Source organism: Apis florea, unplaced genomic scaffold (assembly GCF_048593485.1).
Source record: "Apis florea isolate Af1SG1 unplaced genomic scaffold, ASM4859348v1 contig_2492_pilon, whole genome shotgun sequence".
Lineage (NCBI taxonomy): Eukaryota > Metazoa > Arthropoda > Insecta > Hymenoptera > Apidae > Apis > Apis florea.
The window spans coordinates 2,147,069-2,166,389 of NW_028256593.1; the positions used below are offsets into that span (position 1 = coordinate 2,147,069).

Here is a 19,321-nt window from a genome sequence, read left to right on the forward strand (position 1 = left end):
TTTGTGTACAAAGCTTGTTCGAGAAATGTGCGTGTAGAATGATACTTTTCTTGGTATATGTAGATATAAGTAGACCTTGACCAAATGTTTTTGAAATAATAATAGATACGAATCTTTTACAAGTACGTTAATCAAAAAAATTATATGGCAATTTTGCTCTTTTCATAACAATGAATTAGAGCGAAAACATTGTTTTTTTTTCCAGCATTTAATACTAATTTAATTTTAATTTCGTTCGTTCAAGTGTCGAATCTTATCTTTTCTAAAATTTTCTAATAAAAGCCAATTATAGTCTCTTATTATAATTCGAAAATTTTTATCAGTTACGAAAGATTAAATATCTATATTATTTTAAAAAAATTCAACTATTCTTTCGTATCACATTTTAGACTCGATCCCATTACTAAATGGATATACCAATATAGAATGTAAGAGGACGAAACGTCTCTCCAAAAAAGAATTCATGACATAGAATTCCCTTCTCGACCACCTACTCTCTCTTTCCAATGTATTTCGGGTCCGTCTTTGTCCCTCTCGAAACATGAATTCTCCTTTCCGTCGACGTCCCCTTTCTCCGTAGAAGACCGGAAGGAAAGAGCGGGGCACGGCGAAAGGACGATTCACCCTGGAAAATGAAAGTCGATTCTGCGTGTAATTGCAACGATGCAGAAACACGATTGCGTTGTAGCGACACTCACCGTTTGGAAAAAGTACTACGATGATGGACGACCGATTCAAAGAAAGCTTGGTTTGTGGAATGTTGGAAATTACAGTATTCCGCATTTATGAAGAGAGTGCAAAAGTCACTGATTTATTGGAAACTTTTAACATTGGTTAATTTCTTAGATATTTAATACTTTTTTTTAGATTAATTATATTCATTATTAATCTCGTGATTAATAATCACACGAGATCAGTGTCTACTTATTTTTTAGAAATTTTTGTTTTTTGAACAATCAAGAAAAATTCACTGGTGGTATGAGTAAAATAGAAAATAATCCGATTTTTCTAAAAGTAAAAAATTTATTTTCTCCATTTTGGTATCGTTAACGATAATTAGAAATCGCTTTATCAAAATAGTTTACTGACATAGGACGTTAATCAAAGAAGGTGAAAATTGCATCTATTAACCGAGAAATACCATCTACATATGTTCAAGAATCCGTATAATTGTTTCTTTTACCAAGAGAGATTGGTATAATTTAACTCTGCATTCGAGAAACTAGTTAGCTATTCGGCTGTTGTTCGCCACGTTCGTCGGTAATGACCGTGAATCGTATGTAGTTGTTGCCTCGTATGAATGTCTTTCCAAACTCGTGCTATTTTCAAGAGTACATCATTGAATCTTGCCTCAGCACGACATTTGGAATCGAATCGAGACAAAAGGGTCCTCTCGTCGTTAAAAACGATCGATCACGATGCTAGAAGGCAATCACCGTTCATTTTTAACCTAGATATATATATATCCATGGTGTCGCCACCTTTCGTAATTCTTTTTGCAGTTTTTAGTTCAGTTTCCCACAGCTGGGCGCGCTTTAACGAGAATTGTGCGTAATTATTTCGTAACCGTCTTTCGTGGTTATGTAAATCGATATATACGGGATTTAGTTTCGATTTTCTATCGAACTTCTATATAATTAGGGTGATAGTCGTAAAATCTACTTTCGATTACGACGATGCAACCTATTTGAGAGAACTAAACCGGCGAGTAGGAAGAAAACGAGTAGGAATTTTATGGTGAACAGGAAGCGCTTGATCGAATAAAAAATTGTTGCGTGTTTTCATTACGCCATGTTAGAAAAAAATAGTCTGGACAAATATGTTCTACGTGATGCGGGTTTTACTACAGAATGTCGATTATAGCGAGATTATGTGAGATGTCTACTTGTAAAATTGCTATTTCAAATCTCAAAATTATTTTGTTTGAAGAAAGGAAAAATAAAAAATCAATTTACATAAAAAAACTTATAAACTTGATACAAATTTTATTTTAAATAGAATAATAATTATATATATATATATATAATATGTCATTTTTATTAATCGGCATCGCACAGCTTCAAAATATCATAAAAAAATTTATTAACAATAACTGTATGTATCGAAAAGTTATGATAAAAATTAGTTTAATTTATTAATAAAAAAAATACTTTTTAATCCATTTCGACAGTTCAGAATCTCGCGATTTATCGAGCTGATCGTTTTCTGGAACGAAACACGCGCTTCGTCGGATGTATTACGTGACCGAGACCGTTAAAAAGGGTCGAGAGCGGCTCGTGAAACTTGACCACGCGATTTTCGGTGAAAGTGAAAGCAATTCGGTGAACAGGTCGGAACCGGTGAAACCAAAGTTTACTTCCTTAACAGCGAGACGATGATGTCAGGCACGGTCGATTCCTGGCGTTGGCCGTCACGCGACCCTTGCAAACGGTTTGCGCACTTGGATCATAAATGCAAAACACGGACAAGGTTTCGCAGTTTCACGGTCGAAATCGATGCTGTTAAACGAGTTCAACGCACGATCAACTCGTACGAAAAAAACGATTTTCGATTTCTCGTAATCAAGCATTGGGAAATGTTCTCTGACCGGTGAAAGTTTTGAAGATATATTCCGAACAGATATATTCCTATTTTATTAAACGAACGGTAAAGTTTTCGCGTTACATAACTATTCATTTGTTTCTTTTCACAACGTATAGTGTATTTTTTGATTACGAGCGAGGTAAAAATAAATAAATTATACGGATCCATTTCGTATTGTTTTTTTGTAGCTCAATTTTAAAAAAGAGACGAATTTTTTTTTAGATAATTTAAATAACGAGTAATGTATTTCATTGCACGTAACTTCCGAAGTCTCTCGACACGAGCCGATCATCTTTCGGTCATCTTCGGCTAATTTACCGATGATAACCGAAAACGTCCGAAATACGATTTGGCATTCTCGGTTATTTTGTTTCAGCGACAGGACAGTTTTATTTGTATTCTCGAAATAAAATTTATTTGCTGGTTTTCTAAAAAAAGATCGAAAACGAGCATCTAGAAGATCACGTAAGAAAAAGAAACCTGTTTACTCTAAATGGATTCATAGATCCAGAGACTACGCGTAACGAATCGTTCGCGTATAACTTGTAACACGAATTACGAAACTGTTTATGTGAATTATTGATATATGTAGTCTTGTGTCATTCTCATGGTTAAAGTGCGTGTCTCCGATTGGAAATTTTTTACGGTAATTTCGGCAAAAGTGTTCATAATTGTTAAGTCTTTTTGAGACTTCGTGATAATATAAAAATAAATTAAAGAATTAAAAATATTCAAGGATTCTACGTTTAAATGGATTAAGTTGATATTAAGAAAATAAAAAAAAAAAAAGATTACGTAGTAATACATTTTTCTCGAAAGAATTAAGAAGAGAAATCCAGGAAAGAAATGCCAATTTTTTTGTACGTATGTGTACTTGGTATGTCTATCCGCATTTCGATCGCGTTATCATTCTTGACATAAGTTTCGTATTGCTCATAAAAAGTTTCTCAATCTTTTTTTTTTTTTTTTTTTTTTTGTCTCGTCTCGGTTTATTGATCTATCTGCGGTTTTGTAACGCGTTTGTTCTCTCAAGTTTTTTCGAGATTGCGGCAAGTTGTTGCACTTCGTGCCGGTATGCTTAGATTTTATCTTAAACTATTAAGCGAGAATCGAAACAATAGCGATGCCTTTCATCAACAAATAGCTGCTAATAGGATTATCTAATCTTCACTTCGTGTACGATCTCGAGACTCGTTGAAAATAATTTTGTATTTTTTTATATCATGTAAATCGTATTTATATATCGTACATCAAGGTTATTATTTCAAACGATACGATTATTTGATAATTGATCGATCGAATAAAAAGTACTCGAATACTTCGAAATCTCACGAATTTAATGAAACTTTCAATGCAACGAGGCAACCGAGAATTTTCGTATAAAAGTCGATCATCTTCGGTTATGTTCGGTCATCTTCGACTAATTTGCCGACGTTAGTCGAAAATAACCGATTGACTCTTGGCGCCATTCTTAGCTATCTCATCGAATTGTCGTTAGTCTTGCAAGATACATATTCGAATAATTTTTATTCTATCGATCATTTTAACGTATATCTGAATTTTTTATTTTAATAAAAGTGACATATTGGTAAGAAATAATTTAATTAAATATTTTCGTGGAAAGTATTCAAGTAAATCATATATTTAATTTTGTGATTGAATATAAAGAAACTTGTTTTAGGATATCTACAATACTTCGTCTAATTCGAGTAAAAGTGTGAAATATACGGAGAATAATTAAATAAAAGAAGCTTATCCGGTTTTAGCTTTCCTGGAGAGAGTGTGTCACGTATCATTTGCAGAGATTGCTATTTATAATTTATATAAAACAATATATAAAATATCGTTAGGTTATAAAAACCATTAAATATCATTAAATCTTATCCTAACATCGCACTTTCATAATAATTCGTTCCAATTTGTTAATCCCGCATTCGTAACGCAACGAATGTTCATCCATCGAAGGAAAGGCCCCGGCTCGTCACTTTTCGATTTCTATCCGATTTCTATGCGTGTCGTAACGACCCGTATTCTCACGTTTCTCTCGCGAAATTCGATTAAAGGTCCACGAGACACGTCCGTCCAATCATTTATGTACGTGTAACAATCCAATAAAAAAGATTTTCACTCTATTTAATTAACGTCGATCAGAAAAAAACACGCGCTTTCTCCTCCGAATTAAAAATACATTTATTACTTTTTTTTTTTTTTTTTTCTTAGTATTATTAATTCAGAAAAATTCTTATCAGAGTTGCTGGTGGCGCGCAAAGAGTATCTTGGCATCGCCTCGAGGCGATTTTCTCCTCCTCAAACAATCGAGAAGTCGCCACACTCGCTGTTCACGTTCTTCAAAACGGCTCCACCGAAAATACGCACCGGCGTTCTCGTCCACGAGATCAGCATCAACGATCCGCCTATGAACGGGCTTCCCCTGCCGATCTCGCATCGTGCATACGACAATTTCACTAATTGCAGCCCGAGAGATTGCTTTTTCCGCTTGGCCACCTCCATTCTCCCTTGGATCACGGCCGGGGAGAAGAGGAGTCTCGTTGGGGCGGCGGCAACAAGCGGCAAAGACGTCGCGTCCTCGGCGTATCGTTGATCAGAAGTTGTCCTCGTTCTCGTCTTGTAATCGATGCCGCGTTGCAACGGTTTCGTTGGAATCCTGGCAAAAAGCGGAACCGTGGCGTAACCCGCGCGGGACACTTGAGTCGAGTCGTGGGAGGCCAGCTGCTCGTCGAAAGCGGAGGCCAAGAGCAGATTGAAGCCCAGGATCGACCCCTCGATCCCGTCGTCCAGCCCTTTGTCGAAGTCGGTGTACTCTTGGCCCACCACGATGTCCCCCCCGCTCGGGATCGTATGATCTATCGTCTGAAATCGATCGATCGATTGATCTTTCTTTCTTCCTTTTTTTAAAATGCACGTACCTCGTAAGAGCGACCTTGAGCCCAGAGCCGGCCATTGATCCAAAGGCCGTAACGGCCAGCCTGATTCTCCCAGCTCACGCACAAATGGTACCATCGATTCTCTAGAATGTCGATAGCAGCGACGAATACACGATTGCCACCGATCTCAAGGTGAACGCTCCTCCCGCTCGCCGCTATCCACGATCGTACGAGCCGTTCTCGCTCGTTCTCTGTTGGGGAAGAAGCGGAGAGCAGCGGCGTTAAATAAACGTCTGTTTAAAAGGAATGTTAAGTAGATCGATACACGGGACCGGCCTGATACTTTTTTTCCGCAGCGTGGTGAAAATACTTTTCACGGTTACTTTCTTCTCGCGTTGTAATAAAAGCGTACGTCGAGACTAGTTTACACTTTTACGTAGAGAAACGTATTTTTATACTTACTCGAGTATGAAAATATGGGATGAGAATGGGTGAGATCGTTGGACTCGATCCACAGGCAGAAGGTGAATTCGGTGAATCTTGGCACGGGTAACTCCCAACGTAGAAACTGATTGAGAAGAGTAGAGAGAAAATGGATTAATTTTTAGATCTTGGGTAACTTTTTAATCGAGGTAGATTTTTAACGAGCTCGAATTCCATCACACCATTTCTGCAACACGCGCTTAATCAATTCCTTAAGTATACGAGGATTGGGTAATGCGAGACTGTTTAAGGTGGTGCTGGTAGAATGGATCAGTTCTACGTTCTTGAATAATCGATAATGGCGAGGGCGATGCACGGGCGACACGCCAAAAATAGAGAATACTCGGAGAAAATAGATTCGTTACCAAGTTAGGGGACCCTATTTTTCATTTGAATAAACGTGTGCTTAATCGTCGCAAACACGGACGATTGAATTATCGATGGTAATTATTCAGTGATTAATTTCTCACCTGAATGTATCCCTTCTGAGTGAGTTCCACCTTGTGCATAGGAGTTCCATGCAGCTTCCTTTCCGCGGATGTTGATGTGCCCCAGCAAAGAATGACTAGATACAGCAAGATCATACAACGAGCAGGATTGATTGTACCTCTGTGAATGATACTCGTGAATTTTTCCATCTTGATTCGTTCATCCCTTTCCTCTTCTTTTTCTATATTTTTTTCTTGATAAATTTTCGAGTGATATTCCCCTTAAATCTCCTTTCGGATGGAAAGTAGAATTCGGTTTGCCATGCGTTGAAACTCGAGAAGGAGAAACGATGCCGGTGCGGCGAACAGTCGACTGGAGTAAAGAACACTAAACAAGGCTGGTAGCAAAGTGGGCGAGCACGGCCCCGTAAGCAGGATTGGTAAAGAGGGAGGAGACTTGACGAATCGTTTGATAGTTTTGACTTGAAGTCATTTTTTTAAGATTCACGAGTTTCCCTTGTGCTATCCATTCTTGATATAACTAACAAGAATTCAACCGTTCGACGATACGATCGGTCGATAAAATCGATGGTAGTTCGTATTCTGGAAAAAGAAGGATTTGATCGAACACGTAATTAGAATTTATAACGGAATTTAGGATTGATTTGCCAATAAGCCAACAATAGATCGGACGTACGTAGAATGAAAATCATTTTCGTTCGATTATAGAAGTTAATTGTGGTTATGTTTTCATCCGTGGCCACTGTTCGCCATTGTTCGACACTGCTCGGGATTGTTCGGAATTGGTCGGGTACATTCGTGGCTATATATCCGAAAAGTTATCTCCAATAATTGACTAGTGTTACTTGACACCGGTTTTTAAGGTCATTATTGTGCATGTGACGTTAAAAATAAGAAGTCAGGGAGTCAGAATGAGGTAAAATGAAACAGAGAATATTTGTAAACTTAATAATAATTGAAAAAAGTAAATAAAAAAATAGAAAATTTGTTTTTTTCTTGTTTTCGCAATTCGATGATAATTAAATAATAATATTAAATATTATTATAGAAATCATAGATAACTTTGAACGAATAATATAAAAAAGCATAGCGAGAATAGCCTGAAGTCCTATATTCATGATTATGTATCTGTTCGATTTGATAGTTGAATGATAATTACGAAACTTTTTTTTAGTGAAACATGAGTGTTAGATAATATTTATTTTTAAGAAAATTTACGAGAGGAACATAGAAAATTTCGAAATTTTATTGGTATTTTTTTTTTTTATCTTGACAAGCGTGATGATAGAAATTTACAACACTTTCAACTCTACGCAGTTTATTATAAAAGAATTTAAGAGATGCGCAATTCGTGCTTAAATTTTTGTAAAGTCTTTATGTAATTTCTTCTCGTTGCATGGAACATTATTTATAACGAGGGGATCTGCCCGTGACGCAAAATCCTCGAGTCTTTTTATGAATCGTAAAATCAGCGTGAAATCGACGTCGCATCACCGCAAACCGTGCATAAATATAAAACGTAATGTCTGAATCCGTCTTGATCTGTATCATTTTCATTGCCACTAGTATCGTGACTCGTGCGTTCTCCTTCTTTCTCTTTCTTCGTTTTCTCTCGAGCCGTGTTTCTATAAGAATATTAAATTAAATTTCGAATAAAAAAACACGCTCGAAAAATCATTATACGCTTGAATATTTTATACAATGCTAATAACACAATGCTTTCTAATAATTTATATATATATATATATATATGTATATATATTCTGAAACTGACTAAATATTGCTTATCTTTTATCGAAAAAACAAGTAATTGCAACAAGAATTAGTAATTTTTAATAATTTCACTTAATAAATATGTATCGTTTCATTTTTAGTTGCAATTCTATAGCACATATGTATTTAGATTATAGATACATAATAAGCAACGACTTGTGCACAATCTCGACCTTAACCTAATTTAACCTGGTTGCATTACAACTATCTTAAATCTTAAATCTTAAAAGAACTTAAAATAATTTAACCCAGAAAGTCAAATATATACACATAATTACATATACGTGAAATTACGTTTACAAAATATCTTAAAAACATTGAATATGATATGTCAAATTTTAGATAAGATATAGCTTTTAAGATTCGTAAAAAAGGAAAATAGAAGCTTGAATGACACTACTACTTTTGTTTCAGACGGCGAAGAACTCGACTTCCGGGAATAGCGGATACTACGTTGGAGGAAGCAGCACTCTGCCACGAGGAGGACAACTAATGAGGGCGTACAGTCCGGCGGCGTCGTCTGTGGTCGGAGGACCAAACGCGACGCCGACACAACCGAAACCTCTCGCCACTCCAGGTACACGAATATCCGCGATAATCGTGACTCGTTTATAGAAGCGATTACATAAGTTTCACGAGGGTGGGTTTGATATTTGGCGTTGTTTCGGTCGACAAAACGACGATGCAAATGATTTCGAGTCTCGCGCGCCAAGTAATTGCTTTCACACCTTGTACTTGTCACCTTGTATCCCATGCTTGCCGCCATATCTATTCTAGCTTCGACCGACTCGGTCGGTAACGCATCCGTTCGTCTTTGCAACGATCCTTCTTCGTATCCTCGGAGGTGTTTGAAAGTGAATGTAGATATGACTAAAAGAATCATGATTTTGAATAATATCATATTAATTAACACGTGTATTACAAGTATTCTAATCTGTGTAATTTTTATTATAAGTATATGTATATTTATGTCCCGGGTGTTATTTCATATTTATAGGTTATCCACAAATCATGATGTATGACAAGGCACGTGCAAAGTAATAAAGTAAGACTAAGCTTTTTAGTATACATAGTAATATTTTACAATATAGATGGTTTTTTTTTAATAAGGTATGAAGACTTTTGTGGGTAATTATATTTAAACATATATTTCTTTTTTGATTTGTGTAATTTTTAAAACACGAATACTAATTTATAATGCAGAAATTTGATTTTATCAATTTCGAGAATGTACAAATATATTAAAACTCTGCTATTAAAATTTATTCAATTAATTCTCTGTTTTGACATAAAATATCAAATTACATTTTTTTTTTAAATGATAACAACGACAAAAGCAACAATATTATTTTTCCTTCTCGGCGTTAAATCATAATATTTCCGATAAAAGTTCAATATCCACATGTTTTAAAAATTATACGAATTAAAATACTAAAAATCACACAGAATTGAATACCGATATATTTAATCCTCGGAATAGATATGATTGAATAATAATCTTACAATATCCACATTTTAAATACATTTTTCATTATGCTTAATCTCTTATCATTTTACTTATTGAATTATTTTCAGTCTGTATTATATTCCGAAACTAGCCAGCTATCATTCTACAAGTATTAATCTTCGTATTAATCCTAAATCATTTTTGGTCGGTGTTAAACCATAATCGGATTAAGTCATGTAAATCAATTTAGATCTACTAATAGATCATCTTCTATAATACTCCATTATCCACTTATTCCGAGGGTTGATACACACGAAACAAGGACTTCTGATATACTCCTCTGTGCTCGCTATGCATATTACATATTCTCAGCACGCTGTGAATGACTCTTTTCGATCGAATATCGAGTACCTATCTAACATCGGTGCATAACATTCATCCCTCGCTTGTTTAAATATTAACAAATAACAATGCTCGATCGTTCCCTATATCCGTCACGATCCAACGAGTATCGCGTTTGTCGCTCGTACTCGTTCGAATCGTTTCGCATAAAGCACGGCCCGTAAAAGCTTTGAATATCCTTCCCCTCAAGGGGACGGAAGCACGAATCCTTTGTACGTGTATGATATACGCGTGTACCGTCCGTTCGATCGGCGATCACGGGAGATTGTCTCGATTCCGCGATTTGCGTTCGTCGACTCGAGACTTTGTATCGAGAACCGATCGTCGTTAATGAACAACGATCGACGACGATCCGTTTCGCGTCTTTGCTATGACGCGCTGGAAGAGTGCATACTAATAAAAGGGAATTTGCATTATTAAGGGCAAGATGACGAATTGCTTGAAATTTCGTGCTCGTAATTTCTCAAACAAATTCTATGTACGACGTTCGCTTATTTTAATATAAAAAAAAAATTATTACGCCATCCTCATAGTCACTTCCTAACAAATCCTCTGGGCACCACACACATACACATACACACAAAAATTATAAGTCTAATACACATCTCTGACACGTCTAAATTAATCATAAATTAATATTACAGATGATTACACACTGTTCTTTCCTATTATCGCCATCTTAATATATCCGACCAACTTCTAATTGTTTCCAAAAGTAAACAGAGAAGAAATCGCGAACATCATTTCTATCATGATAGAAATCGTGCACTTTTGCCAAGCGAATTAGCAAGGAATGAATTCGGGGAGAAACGCGACGTGCACCGGATCAGCTGGGTATATTAGTTTTTGTTTGGTTTTCCGGATGGTTGGATAGGTGGTGGCGGGGTGCCGCCGGCCAAGCCGCTTCGCAGCTACCAGTGTGGTAAGAGTCCCCTTGGAAGCCTGGGGGGCTCGGCTCGCTTCTCTAGAGACAGCTCGGTCTCCCTCTATAGTATAGCAGGTCAGTAGTATCCTTAAAACAACTCCCCCTTTCCTCCTTCTTCTTCGAAAACCTCGATCCTCGATCGCGATTTTCTCTCCGTCCGAAACCCGATTCGATTTTGTCCAACGTGGCGTGGTGGCTCGTTCGAAGATCGAAACTGGAGGGAGAAAAAAAAAAAAAGAAAAAAAAAGGAGGTCGAGAATTTCCGTTATGGGTCGTTGGAAACACACACGCGTACTACTTGCTCGAATTCGTGCGCGAAAGTAGAAAGAAGACGAGGAGATTCCGGCGAGAGAGAGAGAGAAAGGATTCGAGCGCGGTGAAACTCGCGAGCATAAAACCGAGAGGCGAGGTTATATACTTACATATCTACGAGGAAAGTTTGATTATGGAGGCGGTTTGGTCGTAACGGAACGGCTTCGAAAGGGAGAGAGATCCTGGAATTGGCTTTTCGAGACTCGGTCGAACGAGACGCGACCCCTTGAAAGACAGTACAAAGTATTTTGTAATGTGATACGTACGGTTCGTCCAGAGATATACCGAGGTCGTAAAATCGTTCGAGCGGAAAAGTACGAATTCAGCCGATGATTGCCGAAAATTGTACGTTACGGTAAGAGTAGCAGCGAGTTTCATATAGAGTTGTTTCATATGGAATGAGTTAAAAAAAAGTTGATTTAAAAAGAAATAAATTATATTCTTTGAAACATTAGAAATATTTATTTAACGATAATAATAGATAATTGACGATAAATGGAAAAGATTAAATATCACACGATTTTTATTTTTTTATTTTATTGATTAAATAGAAACTCTGAAAATTATATCAACAACGTTTTGAAATTTATTAACTCGATTTAATTAAATTACGTGTTAATGTAAATTAACGCGTAACAAATAACTTCTCTATTTCTCTGGACGAACATAACCTCCCTCATGTGGCATACAATATCTAAAGTAGAGCATTGCCAATCAAACCTGATTTCGTGTCCTCTCCCACTGTCATGTCACCGTAAAATTCGTAGGAATTTTGATATCCCGTAAGAAGCACGCTCGGAACGTACATTTTGTATTACCATCGACCCCTATTGATCGATCATTCATTCTCTCGCGTCGCGATGCTCTGACAAGGGCTAAAAATTTCTCTCCATATACGGAAAAAATGATGTGCAGGCAATTGTCATCTATATCCTTGCGCTAATATTTGCGATTCTGCAGATCGATTGCATGGGGAAAGCGGTTATATGAGCAGTCCCGAAAGAGGTGGAGGAGTTGGCTCTGGATCGGGAAGATACCCACCCGGCCCCTACAGCGCCGGAAGCAGCTACGAGGACCCGTACTATTCGCAATATTCGGGAACCGTGACACCTGTCATTGATGAGGAAGCCAGGTAACCGGAGTTTCACAATATCTCTTTAGTTGTTTGTCATCTCGTTTCATCGGTAATTCTGATTTCAATCATCTAAATTTTTCTTCATCGTTCAACTTTTCCTTTATCATTTTCATGTAAGGTGAATTGTGAATCCTAATATGGAATATTTATTTTTATCCATATATTTTATCTACTTGTAAAATTGTTACGGAATAAATTACAGTTTATTTTCATTAAATTAAGTAGTAATAATATATAACTAATCATACATGTAAATAGCTATCCGACTTCGGGTCTATTCGGTAATGATCGGACGCAGTCGACTTTCGATCTTACCCGAATATTTCCGAATCCGTGATACGGCCTTTAACATTACGATATTTCGTATTAAAACAATTCATCTTATGCATACAAATTATATATAAATTTTGTGTATATATATATATATATATACAAATAATATAAAAAGAAAAGAATCAACGCGTGCGAAAGGATAGATAATTCGTGACTCGAAGAGAAAAATCGTTGTCGCGAATGATTTGTGGATGGCTGATAGCGCGGATACGTATATCTCTGTTGTGGGTGGTGCAGCGATACGGAGCTGTTGGAGGAATCGTACAGCCTTTACGGTGTGAAACCGCCAGGCCGTCCACCGTCCGGTCCTCCGCGATCTCCGTTTCCTCCAGGGGCACCACCACCTTTGCCACCTGGTAGTCAGAGCTACGACGCTACTCGGTACTGAGCTACCTTCTCTAATTTTCGATAGAGATTCGCGACATATATAAAATGTACATAGACGAGTCCGGATTCCGCGTTCAGCCCTTCGGATCGGAATCCAGGGTCTGATCGTGGCCGGTCGCACCTACTTAATGTTATGTATCGTCTGGTTAGAAGTATACGAATGCGCTTGTGTTCTCGTCGTCGTCGTCATCGTCGTCTATAGATATATCACGACTACCCGTTCCAAGGGAGAAGGAAGGAAACGATATTCGAATCTATCACGCCAGAACGGAGGATAGCGAAAGAGTAACGACTATGGAAAGTGAAAAGTGTGCTAGCTTCCCTCGCCTCCCTTAGCCTCGGTTATTTATACTCGTTCGCTGTCCGTTCGTGCCTGTGTGGAGATAATATTCCACGATATCCCGCGTTTCGAGTTCATCGATCGACATTCTCGTCGATTCCATTAACCCGGGGAAGCTTGCTCGCTTTGAAACAAATGGTACATTAGTGTCTAGATATATGGCCACGAATTTGTCCATTTATGCGACCACAAATTGTTCCCATCTTCCTGGTATTATAATGATTTAATTATTATTGGATTACTGAAACAAGAAAAATATAATATTTTTTTTTATATGTTATCGTGATAATATTGTTTTAAGATCAGATTATTATAGTTTTTATTACAATTGTGTTTAAATTGATTTTAAGTTAAATAATTTTTATCTCGTTCTACCTTCTTTCTATCTTGAATTTCCTGTTTCTCTCCTTTACTCTAATTGATGCATGCGATAACAACGCGAATAAAATAATATCGATCAATTCGTGGAAATGGATGTTACCGTATCTCGTTGAAAAATACACGAATTCTCCCCGGAACGGGCGTTGTTCGTTCGGTGCATGTATATAGTGTATACTCGAGGCATGCATGGAAACAGATAAGCTGCGTTCGGAAACGCAGAATTCTCCGGTCGAATTCGAGGCGGTCGACTTTTCTTAGAATGAAAATTTAAATTTTCTCAAATAAACGTGTATCTGACGGAAAGGACAATTATTTGGGGAAAATTGGCGGTCCCTTTCGTTCGTGATACTGTGTACTGCGGATCATACGGTGGAATGTAGCATGCCGATTAGCGGTCGTAGAGAGAATGTGTATCGAGCGCTTTTGTGTATAGCGTTCTAGCGACGTAGGCTTTAGAAGTATCATCGCGGGTTATGCGCAACGATTCTTGCACGCGACTCTGATTATCGTCAGTTGATATATTTTTATATGTATAAGCATACCATATATGCATCCTGTGGAACGCTTTTTTGGAAAGACACTACGTTCGATCTTAGACCTAGAATTTGTTTCGTTCCGTCTTTGGTTCCGTCCTCATAGCGGGAACCGGAAATATTATTCGTGTTAACAACGATTAACCGATATATTTGCTTATTCGTTGCTCTAGGATAAGGGTAGAACACATGGAGAGACAGTTGGCCAACCTGACAGGACTAGTGCAGAAAGCTCTCACCCATGCACCGCACACGAGTCCATCGCCGCGTGATTACTTGCAAGTTCCCGCGGGACGTGATCCTTACGCGAGAGGGCCAGGTACGTTATCGCTCGATCGCTTTTTTACCGACCTTTCTCTCCACTGTTCGCTCCAACGTCTGCTGCGTGTAGTATATATATATATATATATACTATATATATATATATACATTTTTTTCTCTCGTTAGACGCGTTACATCTCCAGTTTCTTTCTTATCTGCGAAAGGAACGTTATTTCTTAGTTTTTTCGCGTAGTTTTTTTCCTTCTTTCTTTCTTTCTTTCTTTCTTTTCATCGGCGTCCTTCAATCCATTTTTCTCTCCCCGTTTATTTTGTCAGTCTCTTGCGTTTTCGCCTTCCGATTCGTCTCGACGAGAAATAAATCGCCTTCTCTGTCCATTACGTGTCCTCGTCGATACGAACCATCGCATTATTTCTTTTCGATTCGATCTTTTCGTCGCACTTAGAAACACTAGAAGCGTTAGCTCGTTTCGTTGAACGGATTTATTCTGCGACGCTTTACCGCCTCTCCCGTTCTCTCTCTTTCTCTTTTTTCTCTGTCTGCGTGAATGTTCATCCATATCCTTCCCCTTCAGGCTTTTCTTCGATCGTTCGCCGCCGCGTTCTCTTCGACTTCCTCTTTCTAAATATCGTGTTAGACGATAAAAACCGACTGGATTCGATTTTATATATCCGCATCGAAGAAAGCGGAACAGACAGATCCGTAAGGGGGATCATCCTGTCTGCGAAGCTACACTTTGATTAGATGTAAAGATAGGTTTTTACACCACGATTTACGCGATGGCAGTGGTACGATGATGGTGTATCTGCATCGAACTCGTCGAATTTTTTATAACTTTTTCATGAATATCGGGATCAAACAATGATGGAACTAGGATGGCTCGTTGTAAAAAAAGACTGATGCAATTGTTGTTACCACTGCTACGTGTAACGCGGTGTTAAAAGTTTCCTGAAACCCTGCTGTACAACTGCTTTGTTATTCCGACTGACGCACACACCAGGCGCCGGGGACGAGTTCGACAAACATTCTAGCTCCAGCTCTGCCTCATTGCCAGGTGTGTCTTCTTCATCTTCTTCTATCTTCTATTTTTTTTTCTTTTCCTTCGAATCACTGTAACCGCTCTATACATAATATTTTTATATTATACTTAACTCATATGTTATATTTATTATTCTTATTGTTACTGTTATTCTTATTCTTATTATTCTTAATATTATTATTATTATTATTATTATTATGATTATTAATATTATATATTACTATTTACTATTATATATACTATTACTTATTACTACTACTACTACTTATAAATTTTATAATAGTGCCCTACGTTTAACCAGCATAATTAAAACGGTTCTCCTTTGTAAAATTCAAGTGTCTCAACCTGCCGTTACAGATGACTCGTACTTAAGGACTGACGTAAAACCACCAAAGTTAGGCAAAGGTGCGGTTCACAAGATATACACGTTTCTCCTTATTATACCCGTGCACCATATGTATTGTCGCCTTTTTTGCAGTAATCTCCAACGGCTATCGAGCACTGCACGCGCTTTCTCTCTCTCTCTCTCTCTCTTTTTTTCAGTTTCTCCCATCTCCTGCCTCGCCTACTTTCCATCTTCGCTTCTTTCGTTTCTCGCATCCTCTACAAGCACAATACGCGCATTTTTCTAATCTTGGCACATCGACCTTTCCTTACTTTCGTCTCTATATCGTTGTATTAGCCGACTGCGATTCACCTCCGCATTGAAAAAAAAAACCCGTATCGGTTTCTCCGTTCGAGACATTTCCATCCGCTTTCGACCGATCTTATAATTTTACAGGAAACGGATTTCTCGAACCGGTTTCCTTTTCAATCAAGATTTTGCGCTTTACACTTTCTTATTGATGCACGAACATCGAGGTGAACATCTTACGCTCACTTTCGATTCCGCCTCCGTTATTAGCACGTATAGTAATATTCGGATTTGTGGTCATAAATTCATCTTTTGTACGACAACGAAGCTGTCGCCGTCAATTTTATTGCACTACTATTCTCCTAGTCATGTGACCTTATACGTGAAATCGTATTGGCCAATTAGAAATCCAGTTCTGTGGATACGCGGCCACGGATTGGTGGCACACAATGCCGAATAGTACCGAATACTGCCGAACGATGGCCACACATCCGAACGTTACCGGTGTTTTCTTTCGTTCGAAATATTGTCGCGCGCACGCTCTTCCGCTATTAATCATAATCATTGGCACGAATTCATAAGAAACATTCTCTGATCATCCTCTATTCCAGACAAGTCGGTGTCGTTTGAAAAATCAGTGTCCTTCAGTGATGAGCCTCCAGACATGAATTCTCCCAAGCAACATTCCCCGCAACACGCAGGTAACAGTTATCTTACAATGTGTAAATTATTATTACGATTACGTTTCTTCTTTTTTTTCTTTTTCTTTTTTTTTTCTTTTTTTTTTTTTTTTTTTTGCTAAGCACGCTCCTCTCGGAGAATCGAATTATCATTCCATTTGAAACGAGGGAGAAAAAATGGTGGAGCAGCGATTTCCACCGAAGAATTATCATCGGAAATTATACGAAAGTCCAGCTGGGTCAACGACGTTCTTAACGTAATTACAGCCGAGTCTTTCGAGTCGAGGAAAGAATATCGTGGACAATCTGTTCTTTTCTCATTATTCGGTCTTGTCCGTAATTACAAATCGATCGGCGATGGTTTTGCAAACTGCACGGATATCACGAGCCATTGAACGAGCCCAGGTTAAAGAAGCGCGCTGTTTCCCCCGATGCAGCTCCACCGTTTTTTCATTCTCGAAGGATGAGATGCGCTCGAAAGATTAATCGAGAGATCGAAATCCTTGTCGGAGTACTTTATACTAACGCAATAATCTCTAACGACTTCTCGTGCAATGCCTTCCATCACGACTAGCGGACACAAAACCAACGAAACCGGCGATCAAATCCTCCACGTTGCCGAGGATGTCTTCGCAAGGTAAAGCTGTTTCGTGTTTTTTTTACGCTTCCACACCCCTTTTGTGTCTGTCTCGTTGCCTCCATTTGCGATTAACCTTAGTCGCTCGTCTGACCTCCCTATTATCCTCATGTTTTTTAATTCCTCTATTTGTTTCGTTCGGTTTTTGGTCCGCAATTGTGTGTGTGTTTAATAATTCAGGTACGGTGTATATTATCCAATTATTTCTTGTTCTAATCGTTCGTGGACACACTTCTAACCATCTCCAATGCGCGCAATCTTTTGTCCGCGTTGCGAATCTCGGATATTGCCGATTCGAAATCGAGATGCTCGGAAAGCCGAATATTTATCGTTTTTTCACGATTTTGATGCATAATTAAGAGAGTGAGTATACATCTCGAAGACGAGGATTATATTTTTTTAACCATAAATTTTACGTTCCACGTATATCGTTGAAGAAAATTGTACATGAATGTGTTTATTTTTTCTTCTAGAATCGATTCCACGTATCAGAGCACACGAAAAGCAAGATAAAAATTGAAAAATTGTACAGGATAAGGAATAATATACAAATAAACGAAGAATTTTAGATCAAATTTTTAAAAATTTCAACAATACAAAATATCGTATATACCTCTCTTTTAATACGATTCAACTTTGATGTCCATGCTACAATAATGTCATTCTTAATAAGATGTACATTCACTTTTAACTCTCGCTAGAAATAACGTAACTGGAAATCACGCTTTCTGACGCAACTCGTACCTCGATCGCACTGTATATATCCGTGGCAGGAAAGATTTATTACCCTGGGACTCGAGAGGATAACTCAGAGGTAAAAACATCCTTATGAAAAAAAGAAAAGAAAAGAAAAGAAAAAAAAAAAAAGAAAACGCATGATCCACGATTCTTAATGTTCACGATATACGGTAATATTATATCCTTCGTTCGTCCGTTTTATCTCTCTTCCTTCGCACATGTACACACTCACACACATATACGTATACACCGAGCCGATCCAATAAAAATCGTCACGATAAAAATTGACGGCGGGATCGTACGACTCGTCAACAGCTTGCTTCGCTCGTTTCTCCCGCGCACCATCCCCCCGCCCCCCTCGATCGTGCGAAAGGCGTCGCATTTAACGAGTGACAAAAGTGGCGTCAAAACAGGCGTAAATTCAGTCGGCCAACCCTTTGAGCACAGTGGCGCTTGGCTGCTTTCCACTCGTATTTAACGAGATGTCGAATTAAAGTCGAAGTCAAACAACGGCATCGATTGATGGAAAACGCGTTGATTGATACCTCGCTACAAATTTCACACGCATTCCTCCTATTCTTGCTAATACCGAGTTAAATCGATAATACCTCGTCAGATGAAACGAGCATCTGTGTTTGTAAAGTCTTGATAAAAATGGCTCGTTAAGAATTTTTGTATCTTTATTATTATCTTTTCGATGTCACGAGTTTACACGATTTTATCAGAGATCGGTATAATTAAAATTCTCGCTATAATAATATCACTCTAATAAATCTGTAATAAATATTCTTTCTCGCAGCGATTCTCGATTTTTACTTACTTCAATTGTATAACCGGTTTGTAACGATATGATTAATTAAAATTAGTCGTTAGTCGCGGCGAGATGTGTAAGGATAATTCGCACTGTGCCTTCATTATACTCGGCCGGTAATGTCTCTCCCCTAC

The 19,321-nt window shown here is 37.9% G+C and overlaps 2 protein-coding genes and 1 long non-coding RNA gene across 30 annotated transcripts in view; 1 reads left to right on the plus strand and 2 right to left on the minus strand.

The window, feature by feature from the left end:
• LOC100869303 (uncharacterized) overlaps positions 1-19,321 on the plus strand; it is a 95,656-nt gene that overhangs the window by 63,549 nt on the left and 12,786 nt on the right. For 7 of the 27 annotated variants that reach the window (XR_015291552.1, XR_015291553.1, XM_086906049.1 and 4 more), the window contains 9 exons: positions 8,588-8,750; positions 10,897-11,022; positions 12,220-12,391; positions 12,965-13,108; positions 14,542-14,687; positions 15,649-15,702; positions 16,024-16,092; positions 16,933-17,022; positions 17,576-17,638. Coding sequence is in view for 24 of the 27 variants with exons in the window: in XM_086906049.1 (XP_086762175.1) it covers positions 8,588-8,750; positions 10,897-11,022; positions 12,220-12,391; positions 12,965-13,108; positions 14,542-14,687; positions 15,649-15,702; positions 16,024-16,092; positions 16,933-17,022; positions 17,576-17,638 (1,027 nt within the window). In the remaining 3 variants the exon portion in view is untranslated. The remainder of the gene's footprint in view (positions 1-8,587; positions 8,751-10,896; positions 11,023-12,219; positions 12,392-12,964; positions 13,109-14,541; positions 14,688-15,648; positions 15,703-16,023; positions 16,093-16,932; positions 17,023-17,575; positions 17,639-19,321) is intronic. The other 20 variants (XR_015291554.1, XM_086906072.1, XM_086906054.1 and 17 more) reach the window with 17 other exon arrangements.
• On the minus strand, positions 4,195-7,150 carry LOC105735611 (C-reactive protein 1.1). 2 transcript variants are annotated; one of them, XM_086906082.1, is made up of 5 exons: positions 7,077-7,150; positions 6,422-6,982; positions 5,931-6,036; positions 5,511-5,719; positions 4,195-5,454 (listed from the first exon to the last, which is right to left on the minus strand). In XM_086906082.1, exons 2-5 carry the CDS (start codon positions 6,587-6,589, stop codon positions 4,891-4,893), a joined length of 1,047 nt encoding a protein of 348 aa, XP_086762208.1. In that variant the 5' UTR covers positions 6,590-6,982; positions 7,077-7,150; the 3' UTR covers positions 4,195-4,890. The 2 variants fall into 2 exon arrangements, with proteins under 2 accessions (XP_086762208.1, XP_012342649.2); XM_012487195.3 differs by having other exon boundaries at positions 6,422-7,092.
• LOC147657920 (uncharacterized) lies at positions 7,629-10,901 on the minus strand. The gene is made up of 2 exons (XR_015291568.1): positions 8,902-10,901; positions 7,629-8,025 (listed from the first exon to the last, which is right to left on the minus strand). It is a non-coding gene; the product is annotated as an uncharacterized LOC147657920 (long non-coding RNA).

Bases quoted from the DNA above. Each gene is read 5' to 3' on its own strand.
- LOC105735611 (XM_086906082.1), bottom strand. From the start codon at position 6,589: ATGGAAAAATTCACGAGTATCATTCACAGAGGTACAATCAATCCTGCT. The intron at 6,037-6,421 runs GTGAGAAATTAA...CTTCTCAATCAG, and splicing joins CTCAGAAGGGATACATTCAG to TTTCTACGTTGGGAGTTACC. The intron at 5,455-5,510 runs GTACGTGCATTT...GATCGATTTCAG, and splicing joins CTCAAGGTCGCTCTTACGAG to ACGATAGATCATACGATCCC.